The sequence below is a fragment of the Lineus longissimus genome, chromosome 14 (genome assembly GCF_910592395.1).
Source record: "Lineus longissimus chromosome 14, tnLinLong1.2, whole genome shotgun sequence".
Classification (NCBI taxonomy): Eukaryota; Metazoa; Nemertea; class Pilidiophora; order Heteronemertea; family Lineidae; genus Lineus; species Lineus longissimus.
Genome location: NC_088321.1, coordinates 1082164 through 1104226, shown reverse-complemented (window position 1 = coordinate 1104226; position 22063 = coordinate 1082164). Strand labels below are relative to the sequence as shown.

At 43.2% G+C, this 22063-nt stretch overlaps 2 protein-coding genes across 4 annotated transcripts in view; one reads left to right on the top strand and one right to left on the bottom strand.

Annotated features, from left to right (window-relative positions):
* LOC135498636 (potassium voltage-gated channel subfamily H member 7-like) overlaps nucleotides 1-13961 on the bottom strand; it is a 158347-nt gene extending 144386 nt beyond the window's left edge. For 2 of the 3 annotated variants that reach the window (XM_064789006.1, XM_064789008.1), the window contains exons 1-2: nucleotides 13845-13960; nucleotides 6518-7530 (exon numbers count right to left, since the gene is read on the bottom strand). In XM_064789006.1, coding sequence (XP_064645076.1) covers nucleotides 6518-6619 — 102 coding nt within the window. In that variant the 5' untranslated portion in view covers nucleotides 6620-7530; nucleotides 13845-13960. Of the gene's footprint in view, nucleotides 1-6517; nucleotides 7531-13844 lie in introns of all 3 variants that reach the window. The other variant, XM_064789007.1, reaches the window with a different exon arrangement.
* A 1747-nt stretch (nucleotides 13962-15708) lies between these two features.
* Nucleotides 15709-20773, top strand: LOC135499256 (zinc finger protein 26-like). The gene is made up of 5 exons (XM_064789936.1): nucleotides 15709-15920; nucleotides 16420-16526; nucleotides 16768-16890; nucleotides 17525-17611; nucleotides 17814-20773. Exons 1-5 carry the CDS (start codon nucleotides 15787-15789, stop codon nucleotides 20195-20197), a joined length of 2835 nt encoding a protein of 944 aa, XP_064646006.1. The 5' UTR covers nucleotides 15709-15786; the 3' UTR covers nucleotides 20198-20773.
* Nucleotides 20774-22063: the final 1290 nt, after the last annotated feature.

Below are 22063 nucleotides of genomic sequence, written 5' to 3'. Positions count from 1 at the left end.
AACTCCCATCTCTGGTGGCTAGAAGGCATTGCATGCCTCGCTAGTCGTGCATTTGCATTGCACATTCGTTTCTAGATTCTCGCAAGATTCTCGCAAGATTCTCAGTTGAGATCTTTTAATGGCAGTTTTAAAGTGCTTACTAACATTAAAATGTTAACGCACTTTTAAAACTGCCATTATATTGAGATTGTAATCACTGTGCTGTTGGACTAAACCGCGTATATCCAGCTTGAAGATTGGAATATTTCAGATTGGGTATTTGGCCATGTCTCAAAAGATGGCACCCTTTGTTTTCAAGGATTCTACCAGGGGATATCCCAAGGAACACACGACACTTCATGGTGCCTTCGAAGGCAGAGTACAACCACCGTTAAAAGTAAATTGACATGCAACCCATTAATACGTAATTGCGGAAGACGCACTCTCGTCGTCAATATCAAAGGCTTATCACGCGTACGAGATTTGCCTTAAGTTCTCACGAACGGAAATTGAAGTATAATTGCAACAGACCGGGAAGGTGTCAGATGCATCGCCCTGTTTCATAAGGAAGGCGTCCTTGGTTTTCAAGAATAACTCTGTCAAAAACTTTCGGAAGGAACGCTAGAATCTTTGAGGTGTCTGCATAATCCGAAGTGCGACCATTAAGCCAACTGCCATGCCTCACACATCAATGAATGATTGCCTAAGACGCCGTCTCATCAACGTGAAAGGCTTGTCACACGAGCGAGCTTCGCCTTAAGGTCTCACGAACGGGAATTACATTGTCATTGCCAGAGACTGCGCAGGTGTTAGGAAGGCGCGCTATAACCGTTCAAGAATCTACTGTGTCAAAAACTTCTGGAAGGAATGTTGAGTGCTTCGGGTCCGTGGATTGAATATGTAAACAGACATCTAACTCATCAATGCATGATTGCGGAAGATACTGTCTCGTCGACATAAAAGGCTTACCACGCGTATGAGATTTGCCTTAAGGACTCTCAGTCAAAGTCGAACGGAAATTGAGGTCTAATTGTCACAGACTGTGAACGCGTCTGGTATTTAGCAGCGACCTGCGGTCAATATCAGACCAAGCGATTCCTGGTTATACCCGCAGACGAGAGATCATTTTGTCGCATATGGCAGCAATTATAATCGCAGGTCGCAGCGAAGAAAATGCTCCTTTGCGTGGCGATTTTAAGTCGCGCGCATTTATCTCCTTATATGGCGTCCCACTTCCACAGGCCCGTAAACGACGTGTACATCTATTTGCCCTTGCCGGAATAGGCCTATCCGGCGACCCCCATGAAAGATGTTTCGCGGGGGTTGATGTCATCAAGATTTGTCCTGATAACCCTTTGATGAGACGGGAGAGCAATGCGGGGATTCAGGCCTGGGTGCGAGCCGGCTTTGTTTAAGACAATAGGCCGTGCATTGGGCTAGACCTGAAGTCATTTAGGTCGAGGTGCGAGCGGGCTTTGTTTTAGACAATAGACCGTGTATTGGGCCAGGCCTGAAGTCATTAGGTCGAGGTGTCAGCGGGCTTTGTTTGAAGACAATAGACCGTGTATTGGGCTAGACCTGAAGTCATTTAGGCCTTGGTGCGAGCGGGCTTTGTTTAAAGACAATAGGCCGTGTATTGGGCTAGACCGGAAGTCATTTAGGCCTGGGTGCGAGCGGGCTTTGTTTAAGACAATAGACCGTGTATTGGGCTAGACCTGAAGTCATTTAGGTCGAGGTGCGAGCGGGCTTCGTTTAAAGATAATAGACCGTGTCTTGGGCTAGACCTGAATTCTTATAACTGGAAGGTAAGGAGCTAAGTGACGTAATGGTAGTCATCTTCCTACGCTTGGCGAATCAGCTATTGCTTCCCTATCCATCAGTTCCCAGCCTGTTTGATAAAACACTAATGATAGAGGCAACAAGTCTTAATTATAGCATTGGACCAAAATTATAAGGTAGGGTTCTGTAATCAATGCGACGACATGTTATAATTATTTCACGACAAAGTTTTATAACAGCAGATTTGTCTGCTGCAAGAACATAGTATTTAACCGTGTTTGCAGCGCCTAGCCTGAGGGTGGTTCGTGTTTAAAAGTTACACAGCATCGCAATATTTGTCTCCCGGGAAAAGCTTCCATGTATTTTTACAGATTTGCAGCGGCCCCTGGCGAAGAAGCTGTTCTTTCAGAAAGTTGTATGAATGCGAGATGTTTCTGATGCAAAAAGTTGATATTTTTACATGTTTTTCATAGGGAAAATATTCGGGAGTTTACAAAATGGTAACACTGCAAGGTTTGTCTACAGACTGACTTGCCAGATTTGCACTCGGGAACACTGTTGTAGGCGGCATGGATATACATGTAGCTCGAAGTGCCAGGGAAACTTAAAACCATTCAATGGTAACTAGATACCTGCAAATGTCAACTGGTTCAATGATTGTCTCAGTTAAAGGCAGATTATTGATGAGCGTGCCGAGTTGAAAAGTACACCAGACCTTATGCGTGTACAGGTAGAGTGGTTCAATGTATAGCCTGTGTGCATTAGCCTATGCAATGTAGAGAATAGAACTACAAATGTCAAATGGTTCAATAATTACCTCATAAAGGGCGGATTATTGATGAGCATACAGAGTCAATTAAAAGTAGCTTTAGTCAACACACAGAGGCGGTGTACACAGGCGGTTTGGAGTATCAGGGTATGTCAGCATAGCGAAGACAAAATGCCATCATAAACAGGCGGTTTCGGGGCGCCAATTTGAGACAATTTAACACGCAACGCCCCCTTGAGAGTGAAAACACCTGCTGTCCCTCATTGACGAAAGTGGAATGCTATCCTTTACTGATAATCAACACCGGGCCAACGCTGGGCACCGTAGCGATTCTCTATTGATCTTGACCATCGCTATCAAGGACAAAATGTAGGTTTAGAGAAGACAATTCAAGTCAATTTAGCCCGCCGCGCTTCTGGAGGGTGTGAAAAATACCAGCTGTTTCACATCACCGAAAGTGGAATGCTAGCCTTTGTAGACAGTCAACATCGCGCCAACACTGCGCACAGTAAATTGCCAATAAAGAGGGGAATTTTGCTAATTGCGCGCAAATTATGTGTTCCGTGTGAAGAGGATACGTCAAAGGAGGCAATCTCCGAAGTAACTGACTGTGTGGGTTTCAGAGATATCAAAGGTTGCGGTCATCCGTCGTTGTTTTTGAATGACAGCCGTCGACAAGAAAATAGAGAGGATGAGCTCTTTTTCATTATTGGTCAATCACCTAGCCCGAGGAACTGATGCAACCTTTCGACAATGGAGAAGTCCAGTTGCACTACGAGAACGAGGACAAGGGATTCCCTTCTTGCATGCTACGTCATCAGTTCTTTTGGGCTTTCCCCACCGCGGTCAGGTGCACTCCGAGAACGAGGACAAGGGATTCCCTTTTTGCATGCTACGTCATCAGTCCTCTTGGGCTTCCCCCACCGCGGCAGGTGAACTTGCGCGCGAAAACTTCTTGAACCCTCAGAAGTCGTAAGTGAATACCATGGTGGTCTTAAACTGATCTTACGCCAGAATTGCGTGATGTCCACGTCCATGAATTCTTGCCTTCGCTCAGCTGCGAATCAATGACCATTACTGTACCGCAAATTGTTCCCCGATATCCCATGTTGACTGCGAACACAACCAAGGTGAATGATAAGCTATCATCAGTGTCTATTGGTTATTTTCCACACGCAGGATTGCGTGTGGAATGTTCACCCTGAGAAATAAATGTTTTTGTGCTTTTGAACTGAAACCGTCTAGGATTTTCTAGCCAACACAAAAATGCAAGTATGCAAGTTTTTTGAATCGAGGTCAATGAAGTGGTTTTTGGCGCCAACGACGTCATCAATGGCGGATTCGCACTAAAGTTCGGGTCGATTCTATGAATCAAGTCGAAGTGGCCAGAGTTCTTACCGCGATGTGAGGCAGTCTAGTGCTTTGAGCGCCGATTAGTGAAGAACATATCCATAAAACGTGAAACCTACGGTTACTTAAAGCGTATTTCCAATGACAAGTACAATGCACTTCCCTCGACTCAGTAGACATCAAAACATCATCAAGTCGTACGCAAGTTCTGAATGGAACTCTATTGCGGACCCTATTGTCAACATGTTCAGCAGGCCTAATCTAGCTAACTGATCTGCGCCAGACTAATGAATAGGAAATGAAACGGTTCATTTTCACCGAAATCGCCTTTATACCAATACCTGATATCGACCCAGAATGCCATCGGGTATGATTAACGCAACTAGCATCTAATCATCCACTGATCGGGCTCAATAACTCTCATTGGTAGGATGAAGGTCAGATAGACAGTCACTTCTAGTAATTACCCTACTCACATACTACAAAATTGTCAGTAATGGGCCCAATACACCAATATACGGTGATTTCCGCCGGTGTGGTGGACACCGCTAGATGATCAGCCGCGGGGCGGAAGGTCATTCATTGGACAAGCTAAATCATGCTCGTCCCCGGGCCCAGTACCTATTATTAGTTGGGTCGAATTTCTGATAGACAGTTGCCTCTGGTGATTATCGTACGGTAGTAGTTTCTAGTAATGAGAGCCAATATATCACCATAAAGATTTGCTTCTTTGAGGTGCAGAGCATAATAAATTTTGTCGGCCATGGTGCCATTACACCAAGTGATTAGACCATGAGGCTATACACTCAAAGAAAGAAAGGCTTTTGAGCTTTTGCAACCGGTTGGGAGTTTTTCGGTGAATTTAAAAAAATTCGATAGCTGGTTAACAGGCATGTGTCCATGATTTTGAGCGAAGGAGATCTGCCCGCCCCCACCCCCTCGCCGTATATCGCTCAGTATTTCTGTCACTATACGCTACTATTATCTAAAGGCAGCGAATCTCGTTCTCACATGGAAGTCGACTGACTCTGTACAAAGGTATCGGTTTTAACATTATCGGCCTCCTAATAGTTTTTCGATACTTTTCCGCTCATCAACGGTACTTTATCGAAAACCATTTGTCATCCCATCAGTAGGCACGGCAGTATTGCAGACGTAGTTGCAAGTAGGACACTGACAGGCGGTATTTTGCCGTGACAATGAATAAAATGGGGCGATGGGAGCCAGAGTCTACAAGATGAAAAATTGGTCAAAAATGAGTTAAGTGTCTGTAGCAACCTCTAACCAGACAGAGGCTAAATGATGTAGCTTGGTTCGTTTACTCACAGATGGCCGATGAAGAACCAGAACAGACCCTATTTTTCTCCAAAATTAAATTTCACTTAGCAGGATCTGGTTCTCACCGCCATATAAGCCAAATTATCGATGTCCTGAATCCTTTGCAGATTGTCTTGGTCATATTTTCAAGGGACATTTTTTATAGGATACCTTCAGCTTGCCCAGGCGTATTTTTTCGGTTTGTAAAGTCCGGAAGATGGTTCGAATCGGTGAGTGCAATTCGGGGTCGAGGCGTTCCACTCAAGAGGATGGTTCGCCGGAAAAGGCGCACACAGTTCTAGCTTACACCGCTTACTCATAATAAAATCAATCTATTCTGCTGGTACGTTTAGTATGCATGTCACGAAACACTTTCCCGTTATAAATCTTTTCTGGTGTAAAATACTCAACATCACGAAACACAATATGTTATTAATACGGTGCACGGATTCAGATCACGCAACAGCGGAGCAGTGAAGTCTCCATGTCGTAAATAATGAAGAAGTGGTCCGATATTGAGTTGAGATTGTGCGGGACTGCAAAGAGGTGCATATTGGTCTATTCTTGAAATATCCGCAAAGATTTCCGATGATTACAACGTCACGACTGCCAAGACAACCTTCGGAAAATGTCGGAAATATATTCGGAATATTTAGGATTGTTTTTAGGCGCGACAATTCGGAGTCGCGCGCGCTCCACATAAATCTCTTCCAGCTTTCTAGATACTGATATATGCAAGTCACGAAACACAATTCCGTCACCAAAAAAATCTGTACTGGTGTTAATGCTCATCGTGTAACAGACGACGATAATGTGTTGTAACACAGAGCACGAATTCTTATCACGAAGCCATCAAGTGTTGACGTCTTCAAGTTGTCATATGTAATGAAATGGTTGTTTATTATAGGTTATGCTGTATATCATTCAACCGCAATGTCTCGGTGTTGTCAAAAGTAATGAAAAAAATGATCCAATATCGGTTCTGGAACTACACCAGAAATGCATTTATTTACGTGCTTGGGGAACAGTCGCAAAGGTTTCCGATAATTTCGACCTTACAATCGCCTTGGGAACCGTTTCTGCTCGGATAGGAAAATGTCTAAACGATGTTGGCATGAAGATGGGATGATAAATAAGTGATGAGCTAAACTTCGACAAACGGCGAAATATGAAAATTACTTTCCGGTAACTTTTGGGCAAGTTTAGTACGGAGACTATTTTTTAAAACTTTTATTAAAACTTTTCCAAATTTTAGATTTTTCCAGACATTTTCGATAATTTCCTTACAATTTTCGATAATTCGACTAAGAATAAAGAGTCTACCTTTTGTATTAGAAGCGCTTTCGTTCCTCCGGTCCCTAGAGAGGACTGTGACCCCATCCTCTCCCGTAACTGAATATGTTCCGTTCCACGTCCACGATCCATGTTTTAGAATAACCCGGAAATATAATCCAAGAATTCCGGCCGTCGATTCACAAATTAATCCAACGATTCTTAGTCACTGGTTCACATTCCTATTGAATATTCATACAGGTCAGAAGGTAATCCGGATGTCTTGAATACATGATTGCGCAGATCAAGAACTGTTTCACGGAAGTTACTGCCAACAGAATATGAGGAAGACCAAAGTTTTTTTAGCATAGAATGACTGGACTATATGCACCAAAATTGACTGGACTATTACATGCACCAGAAATAGTTTTACTGGCTTCTTCTTTTTCTGAAACAGGCCCTATTTAACGGAAGAAGGAATATTCCTCGAACTAGAGAGCCATTTATAATCCGTAGCAATATTCCAACTCATTCGTCATTCCGTTCCGGAAAATAAAAAAAGCCCGACTTCAACTTTCCGCGCACCTTAATTTTCCGTTCCGTTAAACTAAAAGAGCCAATCTTTGGAAATCGCTACAAAATCCGCAGCAAATGTCAAACCTTTGAAATCATTCCAACACATTCGTTCTGGAAAGAGCCTTACCCCCAACTTTCTGTACACTATTTTCCGGTATTTCGTTTCGTTAAACTGAAATAGCCAACATTGGATTTTAGAAATCCCTGAATTCATATGACACATTATTCCGCCACTAATAACTCCTCATAACGATCTCAGTTCATCCATTCATTGGACTTTCCGTCAATCTTTAATGATACCTCCCTTATCAGTCTTAATCCATTGCAAATTTCTCAATTTCAAATCAAATTCATAGAGGTTTTGAAATATAATCCTTGGCCATCTGGTCCTACTCCGGAAACATTGAACTCCTCAAATTGCAATCACTAGACGATCCATTCGAGTTAAAACGTCCATCTTTGATATCATTAAGAAGTATCAAGTGGACCTGAAATAAAAACAATAAAAATTTAGTATAACTACGTGTAATGTTAACATTCAATTTTGAATAAACTTCTTCAATTTTTTCATCCTTAGTTTATCAATTCCAAATGAAATATTTCCCTGAAAACAATCCAAAATATAATATAGCCAGCACGCTGCTTCTGATCCTAAATGCCGATATGACATCGATGCAAATCGGAATTATCAACCACTAAACTTTCTAAATTACAGGTACTGTAGAGTTGCAACTGCGCTCTTGGTCTTGACCTATTGGCCCACCGTTTTTGAATTCTCTCAATTCGCTACACCAACCCTTGAGACAACAGCAGCACATGTGTGACTCGCTCTACCAAAACTAGGCGCTTGTCGCATCTGAACTTGACAGGTTGATACGGACTTGTTGTTCATTTCCCTATTGTAGACCTTTTGTGAAATGTGACCAAATCAGTTTGTAATAGATTTCACAAAAGGTCTACAATAGGGAAGTGAACAACAAGTCCGTATCAACCTGTCAAGTTCAGATGCGACAAGCGCCTAGTTTTGGTAGAGCGAGTCACATGTGTGTGCATCGCTGCTAACAACGCATGGTTTGCACTACCGACCATCGCTATCGCTCATCAGTATGAGGATCGCGGCAAGTGTAGCGGTTCTCATTCCAAAACAACGCTATATTTTGCGTTGAAACTTATGCAATGTCCCAAGAAGATTGAAAGGGCGAGACTTGTGAAGTTGTTTTGAAATCTATCGCATATAAGCAACGCAGCGGCCATGGAAAGTGATTTCTGTGTGATCGGAAATGTGACCACCTGTTGTTGGTCTATGTCAAATCAAAGGTTGTCTGATCTGTCTTTCAAGAAAGAGACTAAAATCTACTGAGTGTTGAGTCTTTAAGACATACTTTCGTGAGAGATGTACCCAGTCTTTACTCTTTCAGCGGTACGTTCATTGATCACGTGACTTTAATGGATCGGAAACAAAGGCAGACATAATTGTCTACTTAGCGACATCATGGCTTCCTTATTCTTATGGCGTCACCAGGTCCCGGATGCAAGGTCCCGGATGAAACTGACAAGACACCACGCAAGAAGCCTTTTATACAGTCATCAGGAAAAATTCTTTTCACGAGATGTCGCTGATCAAAGAAGGTGGATGCGGATGACTTGTCACTGTATGAAACAGTAAACATTCCCCTAACTTTTCACATAAACCGTTAGATGTCGCGTTAAGAAACTGGGTAACAATCTCTCGCAGCGGGTCGTTCACGCGTGGCAACCCATTACCTCTAGGTCACGGTTTGATATCAAGATTTTAACAATAACAATCATCTAATAAATTTTAAAACATTCTACTTCCACTAGAACTTTAAACATTTTGTAGTGATAATATCCATTTAGATTCGAAAAGTTTTCTTGAAATTGCTTTTCATCACTATCGCCTTAGGATGTCAAGTATCACTACACTTGTACAGGGAGATGCGCATGTATACAACATTGAAAAAGGGGGATATGTGGTCAAAATGTCTCGGGACTTTCCGAATATCATTCAAGGGATTGGCGGACCCAGCCTCAAAGGCCGGCTTGTAATAATTCCACATCAGCACCGGGTGTCTAGGTGAAATGACATGTAATGCTAGCGCTAATGTCTTCCGGAACGCTAGATAAGTGGCGAACTATGTCCGTGACTTGTAACAGCTTCACTTAGCACCGCTCAATAAAAGGAAACCATTGTACCAGGATTAGTGACCAGCAATCGTTTAACAGGTGGAGGACAGACTCTCATATCGTCACCCTCATAAAATAATAGCATTTCGCGATAATGAGGTCACTGCAGCTGCTGCCCTCTATTTCCCCATCGCTGAATTACAGGCAATGTCGGACAAACATGCGGTTTCGTAATGGATTCAGGCTCTCTAACTAGGGCAGTTAGATTCAATCTGGCACATGTCCGAGTGTTGGAAATACTACATAATTGTTCTGAATATTTCTCTCTCTGACTCTATGGTATCATTCATGCTAAAAACAATGCAGGGTCAAAGATAATTGACTTTGAAATAAGCTCAGATGCGTAGAAATAAGCTCAGTGTCGATGTCCGACTGTCACGTGACTAAAACGTCATCAATATCTTATTCAAATGACCATGTGAGCTATAAAAAAGTATCCATTTCCTGACTATTGTATTGTACGCGCCGGTCAACGATCCGAAGGTTGACCGCGCTCGACGTTGCTTAACTTCCACTCTGGGACCAACGCACCAACCACTGGGCCATAAAGGAATTCCCTCATGGCCGGCGGGTTAAGCCGTGCCATATACCTGGGGGTACTATACAACTATTGCAAATTTATTTTTCAGCTAACTAAGAAAAACATGTAAAAACATGATAATGAAGATGCAAGTGATACAAATGTAATATGTCTGACTGGTGTAACAACGGGTCAAGATGACCCAAAGTCTCAAGCTTGACTTAGGCGGTTATTATAAATAATAAATAAATAGATATAGAATTTGTAAAGCGCCTTTCCGGGTCACCCTGCTCAAAGCGCTACCTCCTCTATTTTTTGAAGTGAAGATTGAACAAGTGTGTTTTAAGAAGGGATTTGAATTGGGTGAGGGTCTCAGCGGATGTAATTGCTTTGAGGAGTCGATTCCAGAGATAAGGGGCAGCCACGGAGAAACTGCGATCCCCGTACTTTGATTTTGAGCGAGGTATTGACCTTCCTACACACCAGGAGATGAGACCTTGAGTGAAGCACATTTACCACAGGTGACTCTTACGATAGAGAGCAGACTCTGAAAATGTCAATTTGGGCATTTTTTCAATGAGGGTGACGATATCATGAAAGATGGTCCCTAAAATGAGCGACCGTCTTTCAATGAGCCGTGCACTCGTCCAGCTATCTCCCAGCGATCGATAAGGCAGATGGTGGATTAATGTCAACCAATCTCCGTTTGGTTGATGAAGCAGATGTTGTATTCGATGGCCCTCAAGCGTATCTTCACTGAAGGGAAGCTCATATGCAGGAGCCAGGTGGGTTAGATTAAGTTACACGAGGTCACCGGTAGGTGTCTCTATTAACTGGCTGTACCACGGCACTATTCACGCTTGTACGGGGAATAGTTTTATCAATAAGTCAGACCAGATTCAGTTCACTGACGCCACAAATTTGACCCCCCCCCTTGCTTCCGACCATAGTCTCCGATGCGATGGGCTGCCTAGGGAGTCTATCGACGATAGGCCCATCACCAAACCAGGCAGACTGGCGTGCTGCTTTGAACGCTGTCGCTTGAGTCAATGCCTTAAAGAGGGACTTTAGGCGGGAGCAGGGTGGTTAAATTAACTACATTCCGGTAAAAAAGGCACAGTGAAGCCTCTGGGTCATGTTTGTGTCAGCAATAAATATTTTCCTCGTACAAGCGTGGATTGTTTCGACGAACTATGAGATGGGAGAGACCTCTATTGGTGACTTTTTGTAACCTTATCTTGCCTAGTACCTAGCTGCTCCTTTTAGTACGCCCAACCAACAGCCATTGTATTGGCCGACACGTATTCTTCCCAGCGCATACACCATCCATAAAACATTGCAATATCAGTCTCACAAATCGGCAATTTTTTCAAGCTAACCAGTGAATTATGAATGAGATGTGTATTCATTTCGGCGGCTTCAAGGCACCAAATCTCCTTGACTAGCCTTATAAGTGCAGCCTACGCAAGTCCCAGCAGAATCGTAATAAAGTCTGAATCTATGGAAACGGAGGATTGGATCTGACTTAATCAACAAACCTACTCTCAGTGGACTAGAATAATACAGTTAGTAGCGGAAGCTATTTTAAAGAGAGCAATGGTATATTGTATGGAGTATCAATTTTATCAATTGAAATTTGAAACCTTCTAACATGACCTTTCACTGGAAAGCTCTTCACGAGCACTTTCTGACGGCACAATTCGTAAACCTATTGACGTGACTATTCATTGGAAAGACCTTGATGAGCACTTTCTGATGGTACCATTTGTAAACCTATTGATATGACCATTCGAGAAGGATTGCGTCCCCCCTCCCTGAACGTCGACCCTCATGCCTGTGCATTACCCTGCCACGTGATAACACTGGCAACTACGACACGATTCCAAGAAAATCGACTCGAACTTCATTTTAAATCCGCCATTGCTGACATCATTGGCGCCAAAAACTAATTCTTTTGACCCTGTTGACCTCGATTCTAAAAAAAACATTTTTCAAAACGCCATTCAAACGTTAAAATCAGCTTCCAACATTATTTAAAATATCCCTGAGCAATATCGATACGACATACTGAGAAAAATCGGTACAAATACCGAGATATAAGATACTTTAGAACTATTTCGGCAAATCACCCTGACACCTGCGCGATCATCTAGTCACACGCGGGCTGATTTTTCAATATGGCGACGACTAGAATTGTGTCAGAGGTATAACATCCCGTCTGCGCGCGTTCTTACAAGAAGTATGATACGCAAAGAAAACTGTCGGTCTAACGTGGATGTCTTCATGGCTCAGCGGTTAGATCGTTTGGCTTTCAATCGGGATGTCACGGGTTCGAATCCCAATGGCTATAGCTTTCCTCTTTTATTTGGCGATTTACAGTGATCTTCGTCTTTTTTTCTTCTTCAGCGTTCGCTCTGCACTTGGAGGGTATTTTCTCCTGGGAGTATTCCTCCTCCAAGGCGGGATGAGCATTTTTACCTGCCACTACTGATAGGCGCCAATTGGGTTTCTTGGCCTAGTGACCCCGACTTCGGCCAGGCCTATAGTGACGCCGAGCAAGCTACGCATGTTTCTCACTTGGTGAGGTCTTTAACCTGCACTGATATGGACACCAGAGACGCCGGTTCATCCAGAAATACAACCCCGCTGGGCTCTCCCCGAGATTCAACCCGGGGTATTGCGTGGTAGCCAGCAGTGTTAACCACTAGGCTATGAGGCTTCTTTTTACAGTATTCAAACAGCACAGAATGATTGAAAGCCCGAGAGAGACCGGTAATAACTCCTGCTTCTATGGAAACGGCGAATCAAGTCGAACTTAATCAACAAATCTTGTCTCCGCGGACTTATATGATACAATTTATTGTCATGATACACTAGCGGTGATGGCTACTTTATGCTAGAAGGGAGTACGGGGACTGGCCTGGTCTGCCTTAGCAAACATTTGTTTGCGAACATCAGCAACTCTGCGTTTGGTTAGTTTTATTCTTTCTACATTTTGTATCATTTTCTGTCATAACCGATTTGGTATTATACAGATTAATGATAATTGTTTTGATTTTAACTAAAATTGAATTGAATCGACATTTTCATGACGTGACGTCACTCAATCTCGGAACGTCGTACGAGACGGGACCTTGACGGGAACATCACAAAGCAACAATACCCTACATCGACTCCTGCGCAATCCATTTCGTCATCATGACCGTTTTTCCTCAACAGACAAGACGAGGCCAGTCCACTGCGTCCGGAGTGTATACCCAGTAGAGCAAACTGAAATTACTCCACTCCAAGTGTTGAGCTCATTCCGGCCTCGACGCTATGGTAACGGCCGGCCGGATGAAGCCATATTTCTTATTCTCACCACGTTCGACCTCCATACGGAAGATGGATGGGAATATGATGAGAGGTTTCATTCGCAATGCTGGCGTGTTGCTGCGAATTATTCATTATTTTCTGCGTTGTCCTTGCAATAATACTCATCGGCGATCATTATCCAACGTTTACCGCTTTTAACCAAAGACGAGTGATTATTTATCTGATTCATCGCAGCGATAAATGTCGCAGCACGCATTGACAAAATCGTTCGATTGTGGAGTGATTTTAAAAAGAGTCAGTCAATATAATTTAAAATCATTTTAATACAATTTACCTATGAACCAGCTGTCACAACTGACCAAATTAATGTACCGAAATATTCATGAAATACATTTAAATCAGCCGCCCAAGGGACAAACTTCTTGGCGCGAAACCCATTCGCACGACGCACGAAGTTGCTGACAATTTTCAAATTATCAAAAGACAAAATGCCCACAAACTATGATCCACTCAAATAGAATCAACGACTCAAAAATCCACGAAAACGGAAAGAATTGAAAAATCTTGAAAAATTCACATGAAAACCTTAGAAGCCATGCGGTTGCTTACAGCCGTCACATGATCCTGTTCTGAAAACGACGAAAATTTATAAACCACGTGCGCAACCCGCCTTGCCCGCCCGCGCATCTTCTCAGACGATCAACACACACATCTAAATCCACAATGATCGTGTATACGCAATGAAATTCTTGAAAAACTCACAGAAAATCCTGGAATACAGTATCCTGGGGAAGATATCCGCGTATTTCTGAATCTATCCCGCGAATGACTTGTTGACTTTCACACATCAAATGAACGTGGTTTCTCTCTGTCATCGCATGGCGACAACCGACCTCGCTCGTCAGTTCACTGCGGTCTATCAAGCGTAATGGATCGCCGTGTATGCACGGACGTGTAGGAGTGAGCTTGGTGACAAATTGATCCTGGTACTGTTGCGCGGAGTTTGGTTCCATTGATCGGGAAGATACGCTCCACGCAGGGTTGATGATATTGCTCCAATCAGTGATGGTGTAGACACTGTGGCGTCAATGACATTTTATTTCTGGCAATTAAGCCTTATTTTCAGCTGATGAATTAGCTTGCGATGAATATTTCATATTTGATAACAGTGAAAGCATCTTCATCAATAATTTACGCCATTATGAACAAACCTATCCATGGCTACAATACATTGCTTTTTTATTGCCCTACTGCCCTATCACAGTAATTTGACGAGATCGTTTAGGGAGTTTTCGCCAAGTCCCCGCGAAACGCCAACGTCGGAACGCCTAATCCATTGCTCGTCACCCCGATCACGGATCTTGACCCACAATGTTTTGATATCCCTTAATCACTGACCCATGAAAGTCAGGATGCGATCACGGTGCCGGACAATGAAGATAAGCGTTATCGTTGGCGTTTCAAAGACTTCGCGAAAACTCCCTGCTGGCTGACGTCTGACCGACCCGGATGAAATGCGTCCCATGGGAATCGGTATCATCAAACTTTGACGCATGTCTCTCAGACAAGCCGAAGTCTGACGGTCAAGATGAGTATCGAAGAATTTGTCTCTCAGACAAGCCGCAGTCTGACGGTCAAGATGTGTATCGAAGAATTTGTCTCTCAGACAAGCCGAAGTCTGACGGTCAAGATGTGTATCGAAGAATTTGTCTCTCAGACAAGCCGAAGTCTGACGGTCAAGATGTGTATCGAAGAATTTGTCTCTCAGACAAGCCGCAGTTTGACGTCTAAGATTTGTATCGAGGGATTTTTTTCTGCCCGCCAAAAAGGGACAACAGGGGCTTACTCTTATCCGCTGCGATGTCATTTTGGATTAAGAGAGTTCGCCTTCAAATGTATTTTTACATCAAATAGCTTTTTGATATTTGAGGATAGTACCTCCAGTCAAAGTTTGTCCGATGTCGCTTCCCTCATGACTTGCCTGGCATGGACAGCAACAAAATCAAGCTCCAAAATCATACACTCCGGACGCAGTGGACCATCCTCGTTCCTCACCCAAAGGAGACCAAATGAGGATGACGCGATGGGCTGCCCAGGTAGTCTTACAAAATCATTGCCCAGAAATAGGCGTATGGCCACCGGAATTGGTCTCCTAGCAGTTGGATGTTCCTGTTGATGGTTGACGTACATGATGGAATGATAGCTAATTGGTCAAGTACAGTCTTGGTAGGAAAGAATATTGTGCCAAGCGAGAATGTTTGTGACGGCTTCGTATAACGACTTTTCTCCAGTGGTATTATTTTCTCCTGTTACACGCCGCATTCGACCGCTTCGCCATCTATCACCACGAAGTTAAACTAAAATGGCTTCGCCGCGACCAAGCACAAAATGAGACCTCAAAGTACTTTCGTAGTTGACACCTTCTACTGCTGAAAATCGTTTAAACACAAAAATAATGACACCAAGTACTTTCATAATTCATGACATACTAAACTACTAAAAGAGCAACCAAATAACGCTGCCCTAAATGTGGATTCTTCTAGTTTAGTGAAGTTGACTTTCAGTTCCGAACATACTTTTGTTCTCGGATATGCTCCGTGGAGCTGCGCACGGACAAAGAAAGCAATTATGTTTTCCAGATTTTTGTATATTTTGAGAGAAATCGCCTTCAAATAACCCCCAAAGAAAATAGATCTGGCTCAAAATGGCCTGCAATTTGTTTTGTTCGTTTGAAGACCTGACCGTTACCCCTGGAGAACAAATAGTATGCTCTGGAAAAGTTGTTCCAGTGGAGAAATGCCGAAATCCCGGCACTCCAACACTGCGGTTGTACTACAGGTATGCACTACAATAACCATGCACTATATGTTGCATGCAGTGCATTACAGAATGGGAATCAGTTCACAATCCCAGATCGCGGCCCAAAAAAAGAAATAAGTGCCACTGTTCAATGGATTTATAGTTGAATGAGTCTAGCCCATGGTTGGTCATGGATGATGCTGATGCCAGTGGCAGTGATGGCTATATGCCACACACTGCCAGTGCCACTGGCATCCCTCCCTGGCCGGCCGTGGGTAAAATTTGAAAGAGTCTTCACTCTCACTGTCGTTTAGAAAAAAAATGATTTTGACATTGCTGCACCGTGGGTATCTTGACCGTCAAATTTTGGATTGACTCTCTAGACCCAAACTCTTGCTTCAAGAGGGGAGAGATGATCTATGAGGGGCAGTTACGGACGGGGTATAGGACTACTTTGATGGTTTAGAATGGTGAATTGCCTTTTGGAATAATGTGCCTCTTATTCATTATGATTGATAAGCTTTCGTCACAATTTCAGGGAGCTTTCAAAGCACCCGAACATCAAGAATGCAGTGGGTGAGAAGTCTAGCCTGATTGTTTACGAGTACCATCTGATCATGGCCAGGGCTGGCCTCTTCTATGAAGGTAAGGCAAAGAATGTGATGATGATTATGAGGCATACCTGTCGACTTAATCCAACTGGTTTCAGTCACTCAATGCTCTGCACATAATTACAAGTTGAAGAATTTAAGCCGACGAAGACAGTTTGTTTTCACAAATTTTGCTTGTTTCTTCGACAACATTCTCTAGCCGGTTCTAAATACATAAAAAGGGCAGAAAAAGCTTGAATAGTTCTTGGAATTGAGCAAGTCTCATCTTATTGTAGGCACTGAAGGCTTGAACATCTGTAAGATCCACCGTGATAAGCTCGGCTGGAAGTGGCAGCGTCCAGATAAGAGTTGTTATCATCCGGAGCACGAAACGTGGTCCAAAACTGTACGCTCTTATGGTAGGTGACGTTATCTTGTCCTGGTCTCTCCTGCCCAGTTGTATCCTCAATCTCCATGCGCTGATTCGAACCATCCTACGGAGTTGGCCACCTCCAATGCCTTGAATCAGTGTGTACTTTCAGTTGTGGTAACAGTGTCCATCAATCTCGTCCCCAAGTCTACCTTCAAACGTTAAGATAACTCATGTTTTGATAGATATCTTTGTTTACAAAATGACATCATTCTGACGTCATGCTAACCTTTATTTCTCCGTGTTTGCGTGTGCATATGATGCTCAACACAGGTTGGTGTGACATAACAATATCAATGTCACACGATTCTTGTTGGTTTCACTTGGATATGAGGAGTTTTTCTTACCTACCTCGTGACTTGTGAATAGTTTTGAATAAAACTTTGATACGATTTTGTTACAATAGCAGCTGTACGTCATGGGTTAAGCATCATTTTGTTATCGAGAGAAATATCAACGGGAGGACAGTTTGTCGAATCTTTTCTTCATGAAAACCATATTGAAGAGTTACGATAATGCGCGCGCATGGTGTTTACGAATTCGCTGTGACGTCTACGGATATCCATCTATGCGCTTAATGTGTGCACTCTAAGATCTCTATTCTGATTTGTTTTCATTTGTAGAACGAACCCTCGGTGTCAACGTTGTCACGCTTGATCTCTCCAAGAAGTTGTTTAGAGACTACGGAACGCTATTGCCAATTGGGACAGGTAAGCTCGTTTTTGGTAAAAAATGACAAAAAATACATTCTAATCTTCATTTTCATCGTATTTCTTGGGCTGTTTTAGATGTGATGATCATCTGCGGTCTGGCGCTTTCTGTGGGTGGAGAAAAATCACTCCCGTGATCTGGTGACTCAGATCTGACACTCGGCAGTATTCTGATTGTTAATCGTGTCATTTCATATTTCAGGAATCTGTGACGTCTGCTTTAACAAGGAGAAGGTGACCTTCAGAATGCCGTGTGAGGATGTTGGCGAGGCCTTCACAACGTCGTCATTCGAAGCGGACGCACAGTTCAATTTGAAGCATGAAATGCCGAGAATCGCCAATAAAGAAGAAGCAGAGACCGGCTTTGTCGAAGTTGAATCCGAGGCGTACCCGATATGTCTGACTAAGGTGAACCCTGATGGCTCAGGTTTCATTGAAACCGATGGACACTTTGCAAGCTCCTGTGAGCTGAATGAAAACGGTGTGGAAAATACTATGATGAGTGACAAAAGTGGTCTTGTAGCGAGCACCAGCTCAGAGTCGGACTTGAAAGAACCCAGCGAAGAGGTCGAGGGAAGTCTTTGTAACATTGTGTTCCACGTGTGTACGAGCTGTCTACAGGGTTTTGAATCTGAGGAGGAATTGAAGGAACATCGCGTGAAGATGCATGGGGAGAAAGTCCCCCAGGAGGGGGATTCCAAAACCCACAAGTGTGAGGTTTGCTCCGAGACATTTGACGATTACGTTGATCTCTGCACGCATCACTTTCTGAAACATCATGTCGACGATTCGCAGCAAAATCAAATAGTTGAGGTTACTGGACTGCAGGGATACACAAACAAGAAACGTAAACATTGCAATCGTGACGCCGGACCATCTCAGAAACGTATTATTACTCAGGGGCAAGATCCAAATTGTGCGCTAACAGAGAGCGAGTTAGACGCAATGTTTGAATTCCTCGTCCCGTCGGTGCAGTTGAAAGTAAATTTCTCCGCGTGGGACCACACTTGTCGATTCTGTCACAAGTCGTTCATTGAATATGAACCGTATCGTTTGCACTTGCGCACGCACCGCATCGACGGAAACATATCATGTCCGATCTGCGGAGATGAGTTTGAGTGCATGCGATTGTTGTACGAGCACATGAAAGCGCACGAGGAGGAAAACAGCGCCATAAAATCGCGACGAGGAAAGCCGAAATTTTGCGACCATTGCTGCTACATCTTTTCTGATTCGTTTATAAAGACGCGCGGGTGTCTCATCGAAGGAAAGGAGCACAGCGAAGTTGCTATGAGTCATGTTTGTGTTTTTTGTATTGCAGCGTGCAGCTGTACGATGGATTTCCCCGCGGACGGATTCCTCCCCGTGCCCTATCGCTGCGAGGTCGCGCTCTGTTTCGCAGTGTTTCAGCTTGAAAGCGACATGGCGCTACACTGTTATTACAACCATGACGAGTGTCACATCTGCGGGTACCATATTCCGAACATGCAGAAGGATTCGAGAAAAGATCGTTGTGACATTTACGAGGATCATCTCCGGGTCACGCACAAATGTCCCAAATGTGGCAAAATGTTCAAAATTCAAAAAGAGAAAACGCGTCATATCTTAGAGGAGCATAAACAACCACAGAAAAAGGTCAAAGGGCGCCCCTCGAACAAGAAGTGCTATAGTTGTGGCGCCACCTTTAAGAAAATTGAGGAGAAGAAACAACACGTCGAATCATATTGTCCGGTTTTGAAGAAGAAGACGCGCGTTCCGAAACATTTCGAGGGGATGGTTATGCCAGAGGGGCAAGGCAGTGACGTCAAAGCCGTCCCGCTGACCATACAGTTGAATAATCGTCGCGGTCTGGTCTACCCGAAGAAGTTACACAATCCGTTTGTTTGTCTTTTCTGTATGAATCTTCTGAAGACGCAGCTGGATTTCGACGTTCATAAAGTCACTTGCAAACCTATTCTGAAATGTACGAGCTGCGAAATGAATTTGCGCGAATCTGAGGGGTTTGATTTTCATGCGCGTTCCTGTGAGAATTGTCGCACATTTTCTTGTGTGATGTGTAGGAAGTTCACCGGTGAACCGGAAGTCGCTTTTGAACATGCGCGGCTATGTAAGAAAAAGAGTTCCTTCATGATGGCGATTTGTACAAAATGTAAACAGCGGGTGTCATCGTATGAGGATGCGCAAATCCACCGGTGTCCGACCATCGAGGAGGTTTGCGAGAAAAAACAAGCGTTGGTTGGGAAGAAGAAAAAGGAAGTTGATAGCAAAACGGCAGTGGAAACCAAAAAGTCGAAACCGGCGGTGATTCCGGGAGAGTATCGTTGCCGATACTGCGGTTTGAATCTCCCGCGGAAAGTCAGTTCACACGAGTTGTACTGTACGTATAATACCGCCAAAAGTCGGCGTATGATCTACGGTTGTGACTATTGTAATGTTAAGTATAACACGCGGGACGAACGTGATGTGCATTTGATGACGTGTCTGCGCGGGAAATGTGACTTTTGTCATGAGAATTTCGGGAACGAGGGACACCGGATCATGCATATGCGTGGTTGTCATTACAAACCTAAGACTAGTACCTTTTGATGACGATAAGATTACGATACTTTGAAATAGTAACATTGGGCCTGAATTATTTCGATAGGTAATCGGGATTTGCGGGAAATATGATTATGTCACAGTGCAAGAGTTCTTGATTATACTTATAGCTTATAGCACTGTAGTCAAGTTGTGTATTAAGTGCATTCACTGCCATGCATGCTGATGTCCAGCAGATGTACTAGGAGATTATGGTATACTGTCGATTATTAAATTTTTGGGATTATCCCTAAAAATTGTTGATGCATTTGCACAGGCATCATTGGCTGGGGAGCGGGGCAAATGGCCCTGCAGAAGTCACAATCAAAATAAGTTTTTGACCGTGATTTTGGCCGAAAATTATCTAAAGTGACCAAAAAGTTGCTAATGCTATGCCCCCGATTTGAACAGAGCGATATCAAATGTTAAAATACCTCTCATCAGCTATCCTCACTGCCTTTAACTCATTCACCTATTTGTGGAGTTGTCAATGTTTGTAAATATTCATTAATGTTTTATGATATGCTGTACATACTTTAAATAGCATTCCGCGAAGTTACTATTTATAGCTCACAAGGTCATTTGCATAAGATATTGATGACGTTTTAGTCACGTGACAGTCGGACATCGACACTTATTTCTACGCATTTGAGCTTATTTCAAAGTCAATTAGTTTTGACCCTGCATTGTTTTTAGCATGAATGATACCATAGAGTCAGAGAGAGAAATATTCAGAACAATTGTGTAGTATTTCCAACACTCGGACATGTGCCAGATTGAATCTAACTGCCCTAGTTAGAAAGCCTGAATCCATTACGAAACCGCATGTTTGTCCGACATTGCCTGTAATTCAGCGATGGGGAAATAGAGGGCAGCAGCTGCAGTGACGTCATCTTCGCGGAATGCTATTCGTACATGTCTATATTTTTCATGACAGAATGGTGAAAAGACGAGGTGAAATCTTTTTTAGTGCCCCAATGATATCTGAAGGTGATGCCGTCTATAGTATTTGGGACAAATCACAAGTGACAATCTCTGTTCAAGCCATCCGTCTTTTCCAGGATCAGTCTGCCATTCCTTCACGAAAAACATATATCTGGGGGACTTGTTTTTCCACTCAAAATTTAACTGTTCAATGAATTTGCAGTGTGAGTGGTATTCAAAATGGACTGGTTAAGTTTGATTGAAAGTACTTCAGCAAAATTTTGATCATGAATTCTTGTTGTGGGGTCAACTTATCTTACTTAAAAAAATGAATTGTTAATCTGCATGCTTAATGCTTATATCAGTCTGAAGCAATTAATGAACTTATGAAATTTGTTTCCAAGACTGTTTGTTTTAGATATTATTATTGTGTTGTCTTTCAAGTCACTAAAAAAATGATTATGATATTGTACAATAAACAATCAATAACTGCGGTATTTGATTCAAGAATTATACTTGGTAAATTGTGTTTATGTGATTTATTTTAACTCCTGAAGTTGGAAATTGAATAAATTGTGCTCCCAATGAAGAATAGAGAGGAATACTGGCCAAAGGACACCACCCTGACCTCAAAGCTCTGGGGCTCTGTGGCTTCAGACCTGCTCTCTTATGAAGAATAGAGAGGAATACAGGCTAAAGGACACCACCCTGACCACAAGGCTCTGGGGCTTTGTGGCTTCAGACCTGCTCCCTAATGAAGAATAGAGAGGAATACTGGCCAAAGGACACCACCCTGACCACAAAGCGCTGGGCCTCTGTGGCTTCAGACCTGCTCTCTTATGAAGAATAGAGAGGAATACAGGCTAAAGGACACCACCCTGACCACAAGGCTCTGGGGCTCTGTGTCTTCAGACCTGCTCTCTTATGAAGAATAGAGAGGATTACTGCCCA

Bases quoted from the DNA above. Each gene is read 5' to 3' on its own strand.
- LOC135499256 (XM_064789936.1), top strand. From the start codon at position 15,787: ATGGCCTGCAATTTGTTTTGTTCGTTTGAAGACCTGACCGTTACCCCT. The intron at 16,527-16,767 runs GTAAGGCAAAGA...ATCTTATTGTAG, and splicing joins GGCTGGCCTCTTCTATGAAG to GCACTGAAGGCTTGAACATC. The intron at 17,612-17,813 runs GTAAGCTCGTTT...TTCATATTTCAG, and splicing joins GCTATTGCCAATTGGGACAG to GAATCTGTGACGTCTGCTTT.